This window comes from Phocoena sinus, chromosome X (genome assembly GCF_008692025.1).
Source record: "Phocoena sinus isolate mPhoSin1 chromosome X, mPhoSin1.pri, whole genome shotgun sequence".
NCBI classification, from domain to species: Eukaryota; Metazoa; Chordata; class Mammalia; order Artiodactyla; family Phocoenidae; genus Phocoena; species Phocoena sinus.
This window is the reverse complement of record NC_045784.1, coordinates 128,496,844-128,512,069: the sequence shown is the minus strand read 5'-3', so window position 1 is coordinate 128,512,069 and position 15,226 is coordinate 128,496,844. Positions and strand designations below refer to the sequence as shown.

Sequence of the window (15,226 nt, the reverse complement as noted above, 5' to 3'; positions counted from 1 at the left end):
GCCCTAACCTGAAACCTGAGGGGAGAGCTCAGGTCAGTGATAACACACCTGGGAATGATGTTTCAAAGCGTTGATCTGGGAAGGGGGTTGGTGGAGAGCTCAGGGTAGAGGTAGCCTGGTTTCAGCAGTGATGGGCCAGAGACACAACCTGGAATCCAGAGTTCAGGGTTCAGGGCAGTGGAGTCCACCTCAGCAATGACAGTTCAGAGTCTTGACCTCGGATTGGGATGTGTGGCCCAGGGCAGCAGCCGCATCCCATGCAATGAAGACCCAGAGCCACAACCTGGAATGCAGTGGGTGGGTCCCAGATGGCAGCATCAGGACCCTGATAATGGAGGTCTAAGAGTGACTTGGGACCCAAGAGGTGGGGCTTAGGGCAATTTTAGCCCCACTGGCAATGATGATTCAGAGCCTTGTCCTGGAACCTGGTGGGTGGGACTCAGGGCAGCAGCAGCAAAGCCTGGATAATGGCAGCCATAGTGTGACTTATAACCAAGGAGGCTAGGCCAGGGCAGAAGAGGCTTTCCTGGTGAAGGTGGGACAAAGCCTTGACTGTGGCCAGGGGAGGGTGAAGAGCAGAGGCAGCTCCAATCTCGTATATGGCTGTGGCATCTGATTTCTAAGAGTGGGGCACAGCAGCAGCTGGGGACCCTGAGGGCAAGTCTCACCTCAGTGACAGCTCCAGGGAGTAGAGATGTAGAGGGGGCCACTCCATTTCATCAACTGACATCAGAATCAGGAAAGACTGTGGGAGACCTCTGTAGCAAAAGCTGCAAATGTCCACAGTGGTGAGGCTTTTTGCTGGGGTTCTCCTGCCCTCCTTCTCCCTGTGTGGTGAACTTCCTCAGAGGTGATTCTTCCAGGTGCAGAGCAGGTCCTGACTGGGAGATGAGGTGACATAGGTAGCATGCTTCCTGTACTTTTCTATGTGGCCATCCTTGATTTTTGAGCTCTTCAGGTTTTTGCTACTGCTTCTTTGTTTTCTAGAGCTTTCCCTTAGCTGTTTTCTTCAGTTTGTAGTTATTTATTGTTCTTATGGATTTGTGTGTGTGTGTGTGTGTGTGTGTGTGTGTGTGTGTGTGTGTGTAAGGGGGAGACGAGCTTTGAGACCTCTCCATCTTGTTGACATTACCTTCTGCATAGTAATTTTGGATTTTCTTTATTTTTAAAATCTGTTCTCCCCCAGGAGATACACAGTATTAGGGAAAATGCCATCCTTTTAATGAAGTAAATTTATCCTCTCTTTAGGTTGTTTTATGAACTTTATCAGCAAATCCACATCTGTGCCTCTTCTGCTTCCCCCTGACATAAACACATCAGGGTCCTTCCTCAATGTAGTTGAACTAATACTATTACTTATTACTTACCCTGAACTTAATCACTCGGTGAGCTTAACTTTTCCCATAGCATAGAAGTGCATGTCTTTCAAAGGTGTCTCATTACATTTTCAGGACTTTGGGGGAAAAGGAATGATCAACCTCAATGTATGTTGAGCTTTACCATTTACAAAGCAATTTTATGGTTTATTATCTTATTTCTTCCGAAAGCATTATAAGTTGGGGAATTATCTCTGTTTCACATGCAAGGAAATAGTTCACATGATCAGTTAGTGGCAGATTCAGGACTAAAACTCTGTTCATTTGACCCTAGTTCTTTGGATTTACCACTATTCCATTTTTAAGACTAAAAAATGACTAAACTTGCCTAACCTATAGATACTGTATTAGTAACATCATTTTCATTTTAAATGATGCATTATTAATATCATATTTAGTCCAGCCAGTAATGACAGATATAAGGCAAAACAAGCATGGTTATTGCATCAGTCTCATCAACTTAATAAGCATGTGGCTTTAAACAATCCCTTTCTTTTGTTGGTGTCTTAGGTTGTCCATCTGTAAAATGAAGGGAAATAATTATATGGTCTCTAAGGTCCTCCATAATCCTGACATACTATGATTCTTTGTTGTTCCCCCAGACTATTTTGGATGGGTACAAACTACAGAATCTTCAGCTTGTTGCATTTCAGTTATTTAAGAAGAGAGAGTTCTAACTTGGGTTCTAGATTAAATAAGATTCCAGCTCCCCCTGCAATAATTGACCACATAAGAAGAAAAATTTATCAGGAATCAAGTGCAAAATCATAGAGAAATCTATTGAAAATTGTTTTGGAATGATATTTTGCATTAATTTTTGACTTAAAATTTATTAGTGAAGAATGCTGCTATCAACACAGAGTCAGAAAGGGATGGAAATGCATCATCAAGGAAATTATTATTTCAGTAAGAGAGGCAGCACAGTATATTGGCTTTATATTCAGGAATTCTGGATCCAAATTTTAACTTTTCCATTAACAGTCAGTGTGGTTAAAACTTATGTTCAGGGACTTTACAGTTCCCATCTATAAATCCACCTGGAGTAGATATCTCTGAAGCCCTGTACAGCCTGCTATGACTCTGTGAGGATTCTACTTTTCATCCCCTTCCAGTAATCAAAAAATTGGCTTTTCATTCAATTCATAGACCTGTTTCCCAGAAATCAAACTAGGCTAACCAGGGTCAAGATTCCCTGCAGTGAGAGTTAAGGGAAAATGAGAAAGAGGTTTTCACAAAATCAGTTGAGCTCCTGTAGCCTCTCTCCCCACATCCCATGTAAGATGGATTCAGAACATTGGTGATTAAGTCAAATGTGAGCCAAGACCTGACAGGGTGTCTGTTTTTATCTCTTCAGCATATTGATGTCAGTTAGCTCTGCATTACAGTTTCCTTCTTTCTTCCCCCTTCCAAATGAGGTATCTGTATCACTTGTGGTACTCTTCACTAAACCAGCCAATCACCTCTAGTCTTCACTGGTTTCCAGTGCTTCTTGACCAAAGCTTTCCTTATGGCTTTGGCTGATGGGGGTGCCAATATTTTGTTGTGACTATTTACATTTGAATTATGCATTCAAGTACATAAGCTACTATTTTACAAAAGAGAAAACAAATTTTGAATACTTCTAGATATTAAGTATTAAGTCTGGAACTTTTAATGCATTAGTTAATATTGATACAACATATCAGTGAAGTTATTTTAATTTTAAAGATGAGAAGGCTATTACTAGAGGTGTTATGTGACTTGCTTAAGGTCACTCAACTAATAAATTCAAATTCATGTCTCCAGACTTTTTAGGCCTAGGTACCTTTTCCATTCCACGTGTATATATTTTATCATTTGAGTGTCTCAGAACACCTGTAAGCAGAGGAGCGATTACCTTGTTTAACCTTTTTTTCTGCTCTGTTTTTTTCTATACACACACAGTTGATGCTCATTAAAGATGCATTGAACGATTATGTGAATTGAATTCGGTTTATGAACTAAGGAATTTGGGTTCAAAATGACTTTTCAAAGTTTATCAGCCAGGGAGTGGCAGTTTAGAGTAAGAACTATTCAATTCAGATGTGCCTACTATTTTGGCAGGAAGACATATTGACTGCCTCTCAAGTTTCCTTCTAACTGTTAACCTGTCTCTTATTGCCCCGATTAACTGGATGGTATGAATAGTTATTATATATCTATTAATGGCAACCTTCTGGGTCCAAAGTAAGAATGGGTAAAACTGAGACCTATAGGACTATAATTTGCTTAATTGTCTACTCCAAATCACGAATACAGCTGGCACTAGGATGTAGGATTCCTGACTTCTAGATTATTACTTGATTCTACACCATGCTTCTTGACCCTTGGCAACAGCCATTTCCTTCACTATATCTCTCTTTCCCCAAAACTACCCAGGGCCTTTATTTCTAGTCTCGTCAAACCACACCAAGCCCCTCCTCATAAAGTGAAAGCATTAGTCACAGCCTCGGCCTGATTAGATGATTAGTAAAGTGCCTGCTGCTTGGAAAGGCTTGCAGAAGGCATCCACACTGGATAAGCAGAAGGTAGCTGAGGGTCTCTAGAAAATCAGAAAATTTGGATTATAGTCCTATCTCTGACCCTCACTAGCAATATGACTGTGGGCAAATTTGGTGTTCTCTCTGAGCTTATTTTCCCATGTATGAAATGAAAGAGATTAAGAATCTCTTAAGAGTTCTGGTAGCTTTAACATTTAATGGACTGCTATTGCTTTGTTGCCTTATCTCCATAGGGTGAGAGATAGGTAGATTACATGTAATTCAAAGGTCTTTCTGGGTCTGTTGTCCTGTGAACCTGTGTTTCTCTAGGCTAGAAAAGGGGTAAGTTAACAAAATTTTCCTTTTTATTTGGAGGCCCTTTTGTTCATGAAACAAAATGTGATAAATCAACTTTATGCCATGTATTATTCCCACAGATATCCTGTCCAAGATTTCTACTGGTGTTTCTCCACTGCTGGGTTGGGGCTGGACTGTATGTTTGGCTCATGCCAAAGTGCTTGCTGGTTTGGTTGTGGTACAAAGCTATTTAATTGGCCCAGTCTACTGATTGACATTTTCTTGAATTAAAGTGTTAGACATTTAATTGTTTGCTATTAAGAACTATTATTTTGTGTCTCTTTTTCTTCCACTGCCTCAGACTCTCTCCGAAGCATGCTCCAGATATTCCTGATGACAGCACCGACAACATCACTATATTCACCAGAATCTTGGATCGTCTTCTGGATGGCTATGACAACCGGCTGCGACCTGGGCTTGGAGGTCAGTTATTGTTTCAAGATCTTCTTGGCTATTGTCATCTAAAAAGATTCTTAAGGTACCTTCAATAGTGTCTTGATCAATGAGGTTAGTGTAAAGCTGAGTTTCTTCCCTCTGAGCACTGGAAATTAGTTCTAATCCTTCATTTCAATGGTCAATCTCTCTGGTCTGGTTTTGGAAGGTTCCAAATTTCACTTAGGTAAATGCATGTAGGGTATTAAACCACAACATTTGGTCACACCCATTTCTGGTAATAAAATACCAATCCCTGCCTGGATGGCAGGTGTGTCCCAGGAATAGCTGGGAAACATGTCTTTGTTCTAAAAACCCTGAGCACATATCAGCCTGATATTCCAAAGAGGAGAAATCTGATGGCTAGATGGGATCTCAGTTTAGTATGATCAGCAATATGATCACAATGAAGTAAATGCATTATAATACCTCATGGACCATATTGAAAGGGCAAGTATACCAATGTATTTATGTTTTTTTTCCTGAACCATTTGAGAATTAGATGCAGATATCTTAACCCTTTATCCCTAAATACTTCAGTGTGTATTTTCTTAGAACAAAGAAGTTATTTTATAAAATTACAATGAAATTATAAATTCAGAAAATGTGACCTGACATAATACTATTTTCTAATCTGTAGTCCATATTCAAATTTTGCCAATTATCTACATTTATTATATAATATTCTATTGTAATAAAACCCTTTCCTTCTCTTTAATTAGGTAACTATCAGCATGAACAGATGGATTCTTATTTTATTCAATGAAATGTAATCCATTAATATTATTATATATTATTATCTATTTTGATTACAATGTTTGTTCATAATTCCCTGTGTTTGCTTGGTGGGAGCTTATTCAAGCTGACTTTTGATATATTCTCATTTTTGAGCACTTTTTGGCACAGTATATTCCAGACTTAACTTGTACTCTCCCTCATTCAGCCTTATAATCAATCATTTTTTCCAAGAAGAAACAGGATCTTTTTTTGTGGGAAATTATATTTAAAATCCAACTTCTGTGTGCTAGATATTTTCATTGCTACTGGGTGTCATTTGCTTCTAGGACCTTTCAGTGGACAGAATTGAGAAAATAGAAAATTACATATATACATATACACATACCTGTATATATTCATATCTATATACATATAGATATATATACAAATATGTGTATAAATGTAGACATATATGTGTATGTGCATGTGTAATGAGTCTATACTGATACCACTAATTCCAATTGAACAAATTATTCTTCACTGATTTACTAATTTGTTTTATTCTACAATATACATATAATAGTGAATAGTGTTGGAATTACTATACCTATACCACTATAATAAACTCATTTATTAATTAAAGTTAAAGATATGTTTGCATGGTCTTTTTTTGGTGTTGTTTGTTTTTAGATGAAGGCTATATGGCTGTTGCTTTAGTATAAATAATAGATTGGAACAGGGCAGTATTGGAGGAAGAGAAGGCCAGTCAGAAATTGATTTCAGTTGTCCAGAATGAAGGTGATGATTGTGGGAATATAGAGAATTTGGTGACAGATTAAATTATGGGATTAGGGGAAAGGGAGGAGAAAATGATAACCTCTAAGTTCCTGGTTTAGATGACTGAGTGGTGCCATTTTCTAAAATAAGGAATATTGGAGGAGGAACAGTAGTATTTTGTTTTATTCTGTTTCTTTTGGAGTTTGGTTGGAACAAAGAAGGTAGGGGAAGGAGGTGGAAATTAGTTGTAGACATTCAGAGTTTGAGTACCCATGAAAAATATGCATGGAGCCTTTTGCTCTGGCTAACATGGAGTAACAGGAACCAGATTTATCTTCTTAAAAGACAACTAAGAAATGAACAAACATAGTATATAGTAGTTATCAGAAATTGAACAAAGGCAGCACAGGACAGTGATTCTTGAAAGAAGTGAAACAAACAAGCTGAGCTGTAGGATTATATCACCTTACTGCCTCTATAAATTTCAGGCTGCAGTGTAGGGAGGGAGAATCCACATAGTGCCTGGTGGACTCCCTCAGTTGATGAGAAAGAGTTTTGAATTTGGGGTGGCCAAGATGGCTAAAATTTGTAGGGCAGAGAAGAAGCAAGAGGTGCATGGAGAAGTGAGAGTTGTGCAGAGGGAAAGATCCAGAAATCTGCTGAGAATTTCCCTCAAGTTTTCAGGTAAGTACTGCTCAGCTCATGCATATAAGGAAACAGCCCAAGGTTGAGGAAAGGACCACTGGACAACAGCAGATGGAATAATAGGGTTGGGAATAACTTGTGTTCCTACCAACCAGAGTGGAAAAACTTGCAACATATGGGGTTAGGGTAGGGTACTCAGAAGAATATGGCTTCAGTGGCATGGCAAAACCATCCCCAAACAAAGGCTGTTCTGGTCCCAACTAACAAAGCTTAAAAGCAAGCTTGAAAAGTAAATATCAAAATGTTTTCAGAACATTATCTCAGAACAAAGTTTAAGAATATTTACACAAGGTGAATATACAATGGCTGGTATGTAGTCAAAAATTACCAGACATGTAAAGAAGCAAGAAAATACAACCCCCAAAGGCAGAATAACCAATCAATAAAAACAGATGCATAAATGACACAGATTAATTAGTAGATAGTATATTAAAATAGATATGTCTAAATTCCATATGTTCAAAAGTAGAGGAAAATATGAGCATGTTGAGTAGAGACATGTAAGTTAAAAAAACAAAAACAAATTGAACTTCTAGGTATAAAAAGCACAATATCTGAGGTGAAATATATACCAGATGAGACTAACAACAGATTAGACACTGAGGAAGAAAAGATTGATGAGCTTGAAGACATAGCAATGGTAGCTAGCAAAAATGAAACACAGAGGGAAGAAAAGACTGAAAAAGTGAACAGGACATCAGTGCACTGTGGGATAGCTTCAAGTGGCCTAATATAAGTGTAACTGGATTATCTGAAGGGAGAGGCAGAAAATGTCTTTGAAGAAAATCTAGTCAAAAAATATTCTAAATTTGATGAAAATTATAATCTGCCCAAACCAAGTTCAACAAATAAGAAACATGAAGAAAATTACACCAAGGGAAATTATCAAATTGCTTAGAACTAGTGATAAAGAGAATATCTTAATAGCAAACATAGTGAAACAGAACATTTATATACACAGGGAAAATTTTAGAAAGACAGCAGGCTTCTTGTCAGAAACAGGGAAGCAAGAAGGTAGTTAGCAACAGCTTTAAAATACTAAAAATGTCAATCTAGAATTCTGTACCAGAGATAATATATTTTAAAAACATAGGTAAAATAAATACATTTTCTGACATATAGAGGCTAAAAAATTCATCACCAGCAGGTCTGTACTGCAAGAAATGTTAAGGGAAATGTGTCAGGCAGAAGGAAAATGATGCTAGATAGAAATATGGATCTATAGGACTTCCCTGTTAGTCCAGTGTTTAAAACTCCATGCTCCCAATGCAGGGTGCCCAGGTTCAATACTGGGTCAGGGAACTAGATCCCTCATGCCACAACTAAGAGCCCATATGCCAGAACTAAGACTCAGTGCAACCGAATAGAATAGAATAGAATAGAACAAAATTAAAATAAATAAATAAAATTTAAATGGATGTATAAAAAGGAAGGAAGAGCAACAAAAATGGAAAATATGTGGGTAAATATGTCTCTTTTTTTCTAAATATCTTTAATAAATAACTACCTAAAGCAAAAATAATAACATTGTATTGTGTGGTTTATAATGTATATGTGAGGAAAATGTATGACAACAATAGCACAAAGGCCAGAAGATGAAATGGAAATACACTGCACATGATGTGATATGATATTATTACTTGTAGGTAGATTGTAATAAATTAAGAATGTGCACTGTAGAACTTAAAAATTATAGCTAATAAAGCAAGAAAGTTTATAAAATCAATAGGAAGGCAGAAAAAGAGAAAAATGTAACAAAGAACAGATGAAACACATGGAAAACCAATAGCAACCATATTAATCATCACATTAAATATAAATAATCTAAACATCTATTTTAAAAGGCAGAGATGGTCAAAATAGATAAAAAGAAAGACCCACAATTGGTCCCTGAGAGAAACCCACTTTAAAGACAGACAGAGAAAGACAAATATATGATATCGCTTATATGCAGAATCTAAAAAAAATGATACAAATGAACTTATTTACAAAACAGAAACAGACTCACAGACTTAGAGAACAAACTTAAGGTTTTGTACCAGGGGGAAAGGGTGGGGGAGAGGGATAGATTGGGAGTTTGGGATTGACATGTACACACTACTATATGTAAAATAGATAACCAATGAGGACCTACTGTATAGCACAGGGAACTCTGCTCAATATTCTGCAATAAATGAAATGGGAAAAGAATTTGAAAAAGAATAGATACATGTATGTGTATAACTGAATCACCTTGCTGTACACCTGAAACTAACACGACATTGTTAATAAACTATGCTCCAATATAAAGAGAAAGAAAAGAAAAGAGTACATAACAATCCTAAGTATTTATGCACCTAATCATAGACATGAAGCAAAAACAGGAAACTGAAAGGAAAAAGATATGATCTGTAATTATAGTTAGAGATTTTAACACTCCTCTCTCAATAAACAATATAACGAGTAGACAGAAAATAAGTAAATGTAGCAGAAAGAGGAACCATTGTCAACCAACTTGACTTAATTGTCATTTGTAGAACACTCCAACAAACAGCAGCAGAATACACCTTCTTTTCAACTGAACCTACAACATTTACCAAGATAGACCATATTCTTTGTTGTAAAAAATTAAAAGAATTCACAGTATACAAAGTATGTTCTCTGGCCAAAAGGAATAAAATTAGAAATTAAAAACAGATATATCTGGAAAATCTCCAAGTACTTGCGAACTAAATAATATACTTCTAAATAAAATATAAGTCAAAGAAGAACTCAAAAGAAAAATTTAAAACCTTTTCAATTAAACAAAATTAAAAACATGGTATAAAGTAGTGCTAAATTAAAGAAAACTTATAATACTAGATAACTGTTTTAGAAAAGACTAACCTTAAATCAAGTCCCCATGCCTGGGGTTGACAGCAGCTCCAGGTCTCCTCAGCTTGCCTTTTCCAGCATGGACCACTGCCCCATGAACCAGATCAAGGACACTTCAGGGCACAGTAACCTCAGCAGTGCCATGCCCAAGTTAGAGTCTAGATTCCATGAATGGGGGCTGGGAGGATGAAGGGATTTCCTACCTCTCAGCCAAACTTGCCCAGAATTTAGCCATAACAATAGGTAGCTTGCTCTAGGATGAGAAATGCTGGTGTCTTGCCGCTCCCAGGAAGATAGCCCTCTAAGTGGGAGCTGGGAGAAGAGAGAGCCCTGTGTTCTTTCTGGGCTGCACCAGTCTGGAGTACAGTTTCCTTCAGACTGATCTGGGAAGGGGGAGGGTGGGAACAATTCTTGTTTTAAATATTCTGGACTCTTGATTTCCTTACTGAGTTTTAGTAGATTTTCTTTAATAAATAGTTTACTTTTCTTTTGTTGTATGCCCTTAGGACCATTTCCAGAAACTTTAAATTGTAGTTTTTAAAATACATTTTGCAAATTTCACTGAGGAGCAAGTCTGCAGAGCTTGTCATGCTTTCATGCCAGAAATGGAATTTCTAGTAACATTTTTTAAAGATTTCATCAGATTATATACCTAGATGATTATGTCATATGAGAAGAAAGTTTTAATTCTTCCTGTGCTATATGGATACACTGGTTTTTTTCTCTTATTTTAGTGCACTGACTAAACTTCGCATAGAATGTTGAACAGAAAAGATGAAAACAGACACCATTGTCTGTTTTTGATCTTACAGAGAAAGCTTCCAGTCTTTCACCATAAAGTATGATGTTAGGTGTAAGTTTTTCTTAGATGCATTTTATCAAGTTCAGGAAGTTCTCTTCTACTCTGGTTTTGAAAATTTTTAATGAGAATGAATATTGCAATTTTTCAAATGCTCTTACTGTGTCTATTGAGTTGATTCTATGACTTAAAAAATTTTTTTTAATATGGTGAATTACATTGATTTTCAAATGTTTAAACCAACCTTCATTCTCATGATAAATGCCACTTGTATATTAATTACTTTATATTATAGATAGGTTTGAGATCTGGTAGTATAAGTCCTCCAGCTTTGTTCTTCTTAAAGATTGTCTTGGCTATTCTTGGCCCTTTGCATTTCTAGATAACTTTTAGAATCAGCTTATCATTTTCTAATAAAATCTGGAATTGACTTTGCCTTGAGTCTATAGGTTAACTTGAGGAATTAAAAAAATTATAATACTAAACCTTCTAAATGAACATGATATATTTCTCCATTCATTTTGTTCTCCTTTAATTTCTCTCAATAATGTTTTGGCATTTTCATTTTGGTGGTCTTGCATATTTTTGATTAATCAATGCCTTGAGACTTGATTTTTATTGATTTATTCTTTTTTTATTTTTTATTTTTCGCGGTACGCGGGCCTCTCACTGTTGTGGCCTCTCCCGTTGCAGAGCACAGGCTCCGGACGTGCAGGCTCAGTGGCCATGTCTCACAGGCCCAGCCGCTCCACGGCATGTGGGATCTTCCCAGACCGGGGCATGAACCCGTGTCCCCTGCATCGGACTCTCAACCACTGTGCCACCAGGGAAGCCCCTTGATTTTTATTTTTAAATTTTGTTACTGCTGTGTAGAAATATGATTGGTTTTATTATTTTAAAAAATTAATTTATTTATTTTTGGCTGCATTGGGTCTTTGTTGCTGTGCATGGGCTTTCTCTAGTTGTAGTGAGTGGAGGCTACTCTTCATTGTGGTGCTCAGGCTTCTCATTGTGGTGGCTTCTCTTGTTGCAGAGCATGGGCTCTAGGCACCTGGGCTTCAGTAGTTGTGGCATGCAGGCTCAGTAGTTGTGGCTCTCGGGCTGTAGAGCGCAGGCTCAGTAGTTGTGGCACAAGGGCTTTGTGGCTCTGTGGCACATGGGATCTTCCCAGATGAGGGCTCGAACCTGTGTCCCCTGTATTGGCAGGGAGATTTGTAACCACTGCACCACCAGGGAAGCCCATGATTGGTTTTATATTTGCCTTTCTATCCAGAGACGTTGTTGTATTGACTTATTGATTTTAATAGTTTTCTATTGTTTCTTTTACATTCTCTTAATACATATTTATATCATTTAGCTTCACTTAGGTTTTTAATGCAGGACTACACAAATTCCTTGATATGTTAATGATAATTATGAATATATAGGATGAAGTTTTAGTATGTAGTCTTTGGTGACCATGGGACGTTTCTTCCCCCAAAACACCTATTAAGATCTCAGTTGGAATGTAAGTAACACATAGACCAGATTGGGAAATGCTGCTCTGGAGACCTCACTGGTTTATTAATATCCAACCTAAAGTGTGCTTTCTAGAAGTGAGCATAATACTCGGGATATGTTCTAGTTACCTCATGGTAAAACAGGGACTAATGTAGCCTAAAACAGAATTAGCCTACTTGGTGATGACATTACCCCCTTGGATTACTCTGAGCTTTTTATCAAGTAAAATCCACCAGATCTTTTTCTCATGACTATTGACCAGCCAATTGCCTCAATCCGATGTACTATGGCATTTATTTTTAAACATTAATGCATGATTTCCCCTATTTATCCTTATTAAATTTCATTCTATATGTTTAACTCTAATCATTTCAACCTACATAAAACTTTTGAAATCCTAAAAGTTCAGTGTATTACTATCACTTTTAGTTTTTTATTTTATTTTACTTTTTAACATCTTTATTGGAGTATAATTGCTTTACAATGGTGTGTTAGTTTCTGCTTTATAACAAAATGAATCAGTTATACATATACATATATCCCCATATCTCTTCCCTCTTGCGTCTCCCTCCCTCCCACCCTGTGTATCCCAACCCTCTGCATGGTCACAAAGAATCGAGCTGACCTCCCTGTGCTATGTGGCTGCTTCCCACTAGCTCTCAATTTTACATTCGGTAGTGTATATTTCTCCATGCCACTCTCACACTTTGTCCCAGCTTACCCTTAACCCTACCCATACCCTCAAGTCCATTCTCTAGTAGGTCTGTGTCTTTATTCCCATCTAACCCCTAGGTTCTTCGTGACCATTTTTTTTTTTTTAGATTCCATATATATGTGTTAGCATACGGTATTTGTTCTTCTCTTTCTGACTCACTTCACTCTGTATGACAGACTCTAGGTCCATCCATCTCACTACAAATAACTCAATTTCATTTCTTTTTATGGCTGAGTAATATTCCATTGTATATATGTGCCACATCTTCTTTATCCATTCATCTGTTGATGGACACTTAGGTTGCTTCCATGTCCTGGCTATTGTAAATAGAGCTGCAATGAACATTGTGGTACATGACTCTTTTTGAATTATGTTTTTCTCAGGGTATATGCCCAGTAGTGGGATTGCTGGGTCGTATCGTAGTTCTATTTTTGCTTTTTTAAGGAACCTCCATGCTGTTCTCCATAGTGGCTGTATCAATTTATATTCCCACCAACAGTGCAAGAGGGTTCCTTTTTCTCCACACCCTCTCCAGCATTTATTGTTTGTAGATTTTTTGATGATGGCCATTCTGACTGGTGTGAGATGATATCTCATTGTAGTTTTGATTTGCCTTTCTCTAATGATTAATGATGTTGAACATTCTTTCATGTGTTTGTTGGCAATCTGTATCTCTTCTTTGGAGAAATGTCTATTTAGGTCTTCTGCCCATTTTTGGATTGGGTTGTTTGTTTTTTTGATATTGAGCTGCATGAGCTGCTTGTAAATTTTGGAGATAAGTCCTTTGTCATTTGCTTCATTTTCAAATATTTTCTCCCATTCTGAGGGTTGTCTTTTGGTCTTGGTTATGGTTTCCTTTGCTTTGCAAAAGCTTTGAAGTTTCATTAGGTCCCATTTGTTTATTTTTGGTTTTATTTCCATTTCTCTAGGAGGTGGGTCAAAAAGGATCTTGCTGTGATTTATGTCATAGAGTGTTCTGCCTATGTTTTCCTCTAGGAGTTTGATAGTTTCTGGCCTTACATTTAGGTCTTTAATCCATTTTGAGTTTATTTTTGTGTATGGTGTTAGGGAGTGTTCTAATTTCATCCTTTTACATGTAGCTGTCCAGTTTTCCCAGCACCACTTATTGAAGAGCCTGTCTTTTCTCCACTGTATATTCTTGCCTCCTTTATCAAAGATAAGGTGACCATATGTGTGTGGGTTTATCTCTGGCATTTCTATCCTGTTCCATTGATCTATATTTCTGATTTTGTGCCAGTACCATACTGTCTTGGTTATTGTAGCTTTGTAGTGTAGTGTGAAGTCAGGGAGCCTGATTCCTCCAGCTCCGTTTTTCTTTCTGAAGATTGCTTTGGCTATTTGGGGTCTTTTGTGTTTCCATACAAATTGTGAAATTTTTTGTTCTAGTTCTGTGAAAAATGCTAGTGGTAGTTTGAAAGTGAAATAAGAAAACACTCCCATTTACCATTGCAACAAAAAGAATAAAATATCTAAGAATAAACCTACCTAAGGAGATAAAAGACCTGTATGCAGAAAATTATAAGACACTGATGAAAGAAATTAAAGATGATACAAACAGATGGAGATATATACCATGTTCTTGGGTTGGAAGACTCAACATTGTGAAAATGACTATACCACCCAAAGCAATCTACAGATTCAATGCAATCCCTATCAAACTACCACTGGCATTTTTCACAGAACTAGTACTATCACTTTTAGCTTCATGTTATCTCCATACTTGAATCAGCATGCCTCTTATGTTTTTAGATTTTATTGAGGTATAATTAACAAATAAAATTGTAGGATTTAAGTATACCACATGATGGTTTGATATGTGTATACAGTGAGAAAGGATACCCCTCAGCATGTCAACATATCCATTACCTCATATATTTGTTTTTTTGGGGGGGATGAGAATATTAAATTCTACTCTCTTAATAAATGTCTTTTTTATGTGAAGAAACTTAAAAAAAATTGAACTATTGCCAGTTTACAATTTTATATTATTGTTTCAGGTTTACCAAATCATGATTCAATATTTTTGTTAATTACACTCCATTTATTATAAAATATTGGCTTTATTCCCTGTGCTATACAATATATCCTTACAGGTTTTTTTTTATTTTATACATGGTAGCTTCTACTTCTTAATCCCTTACACCATCTTGCCATTTCCGCCTTCCCTCTCCCCACTGGTAACCACTAGTTCTCTATATCTTGGAGTCTGTTTCTGTTTTGTTTTATACATTTGTTTATTGTATTTTTTAGATCCCACGTATAGTGATAACATAGACGACTTGTCTCTGCCTGACTTACTTCACTAAGCATAATGCCCTCCAGGTCCATCCATGTTGTTGCAAATGGAAAAATTTCATTCTGTTTTATGGCTGAGTAGTAATCCGGTGTATGCATGTGCATGTGTGTGTGTGTGTGTGTGTGTGTGTGTGTGTGTGCATAGGTATATATATGTATATATAGTGTATATATATGTATA

The 15,226-nt window shown here is 36.9% G+C and overlaps 1 protein-coding gene across 3 annotated transcripts in view; it reads left to right on the top strand.

Moving 5' to 3' along the window:
* GABRA3 (gamma-aminobutyric acid type A receptor subunit alpha3) overlaps positions 1–15,226 on the top strand; it is a 254,155-nt gene that overhangs the window by 130,386 nt on the left and 108,543 nt on the right. For all 3 annotated transcript variants that reach the window (XM_032619686.1, XM_032619687.1, XM_032619688.1), the window contains one exon: positions 4,533–4,654. In XM_032619686.1, coding sequence (XP_032475577.1) covers positions 4,533–4,654 — 122 coding nt within the window. The remainder of the gene's footprint in view (positions 1–4,532; positions 4,655–15,226) is intronic.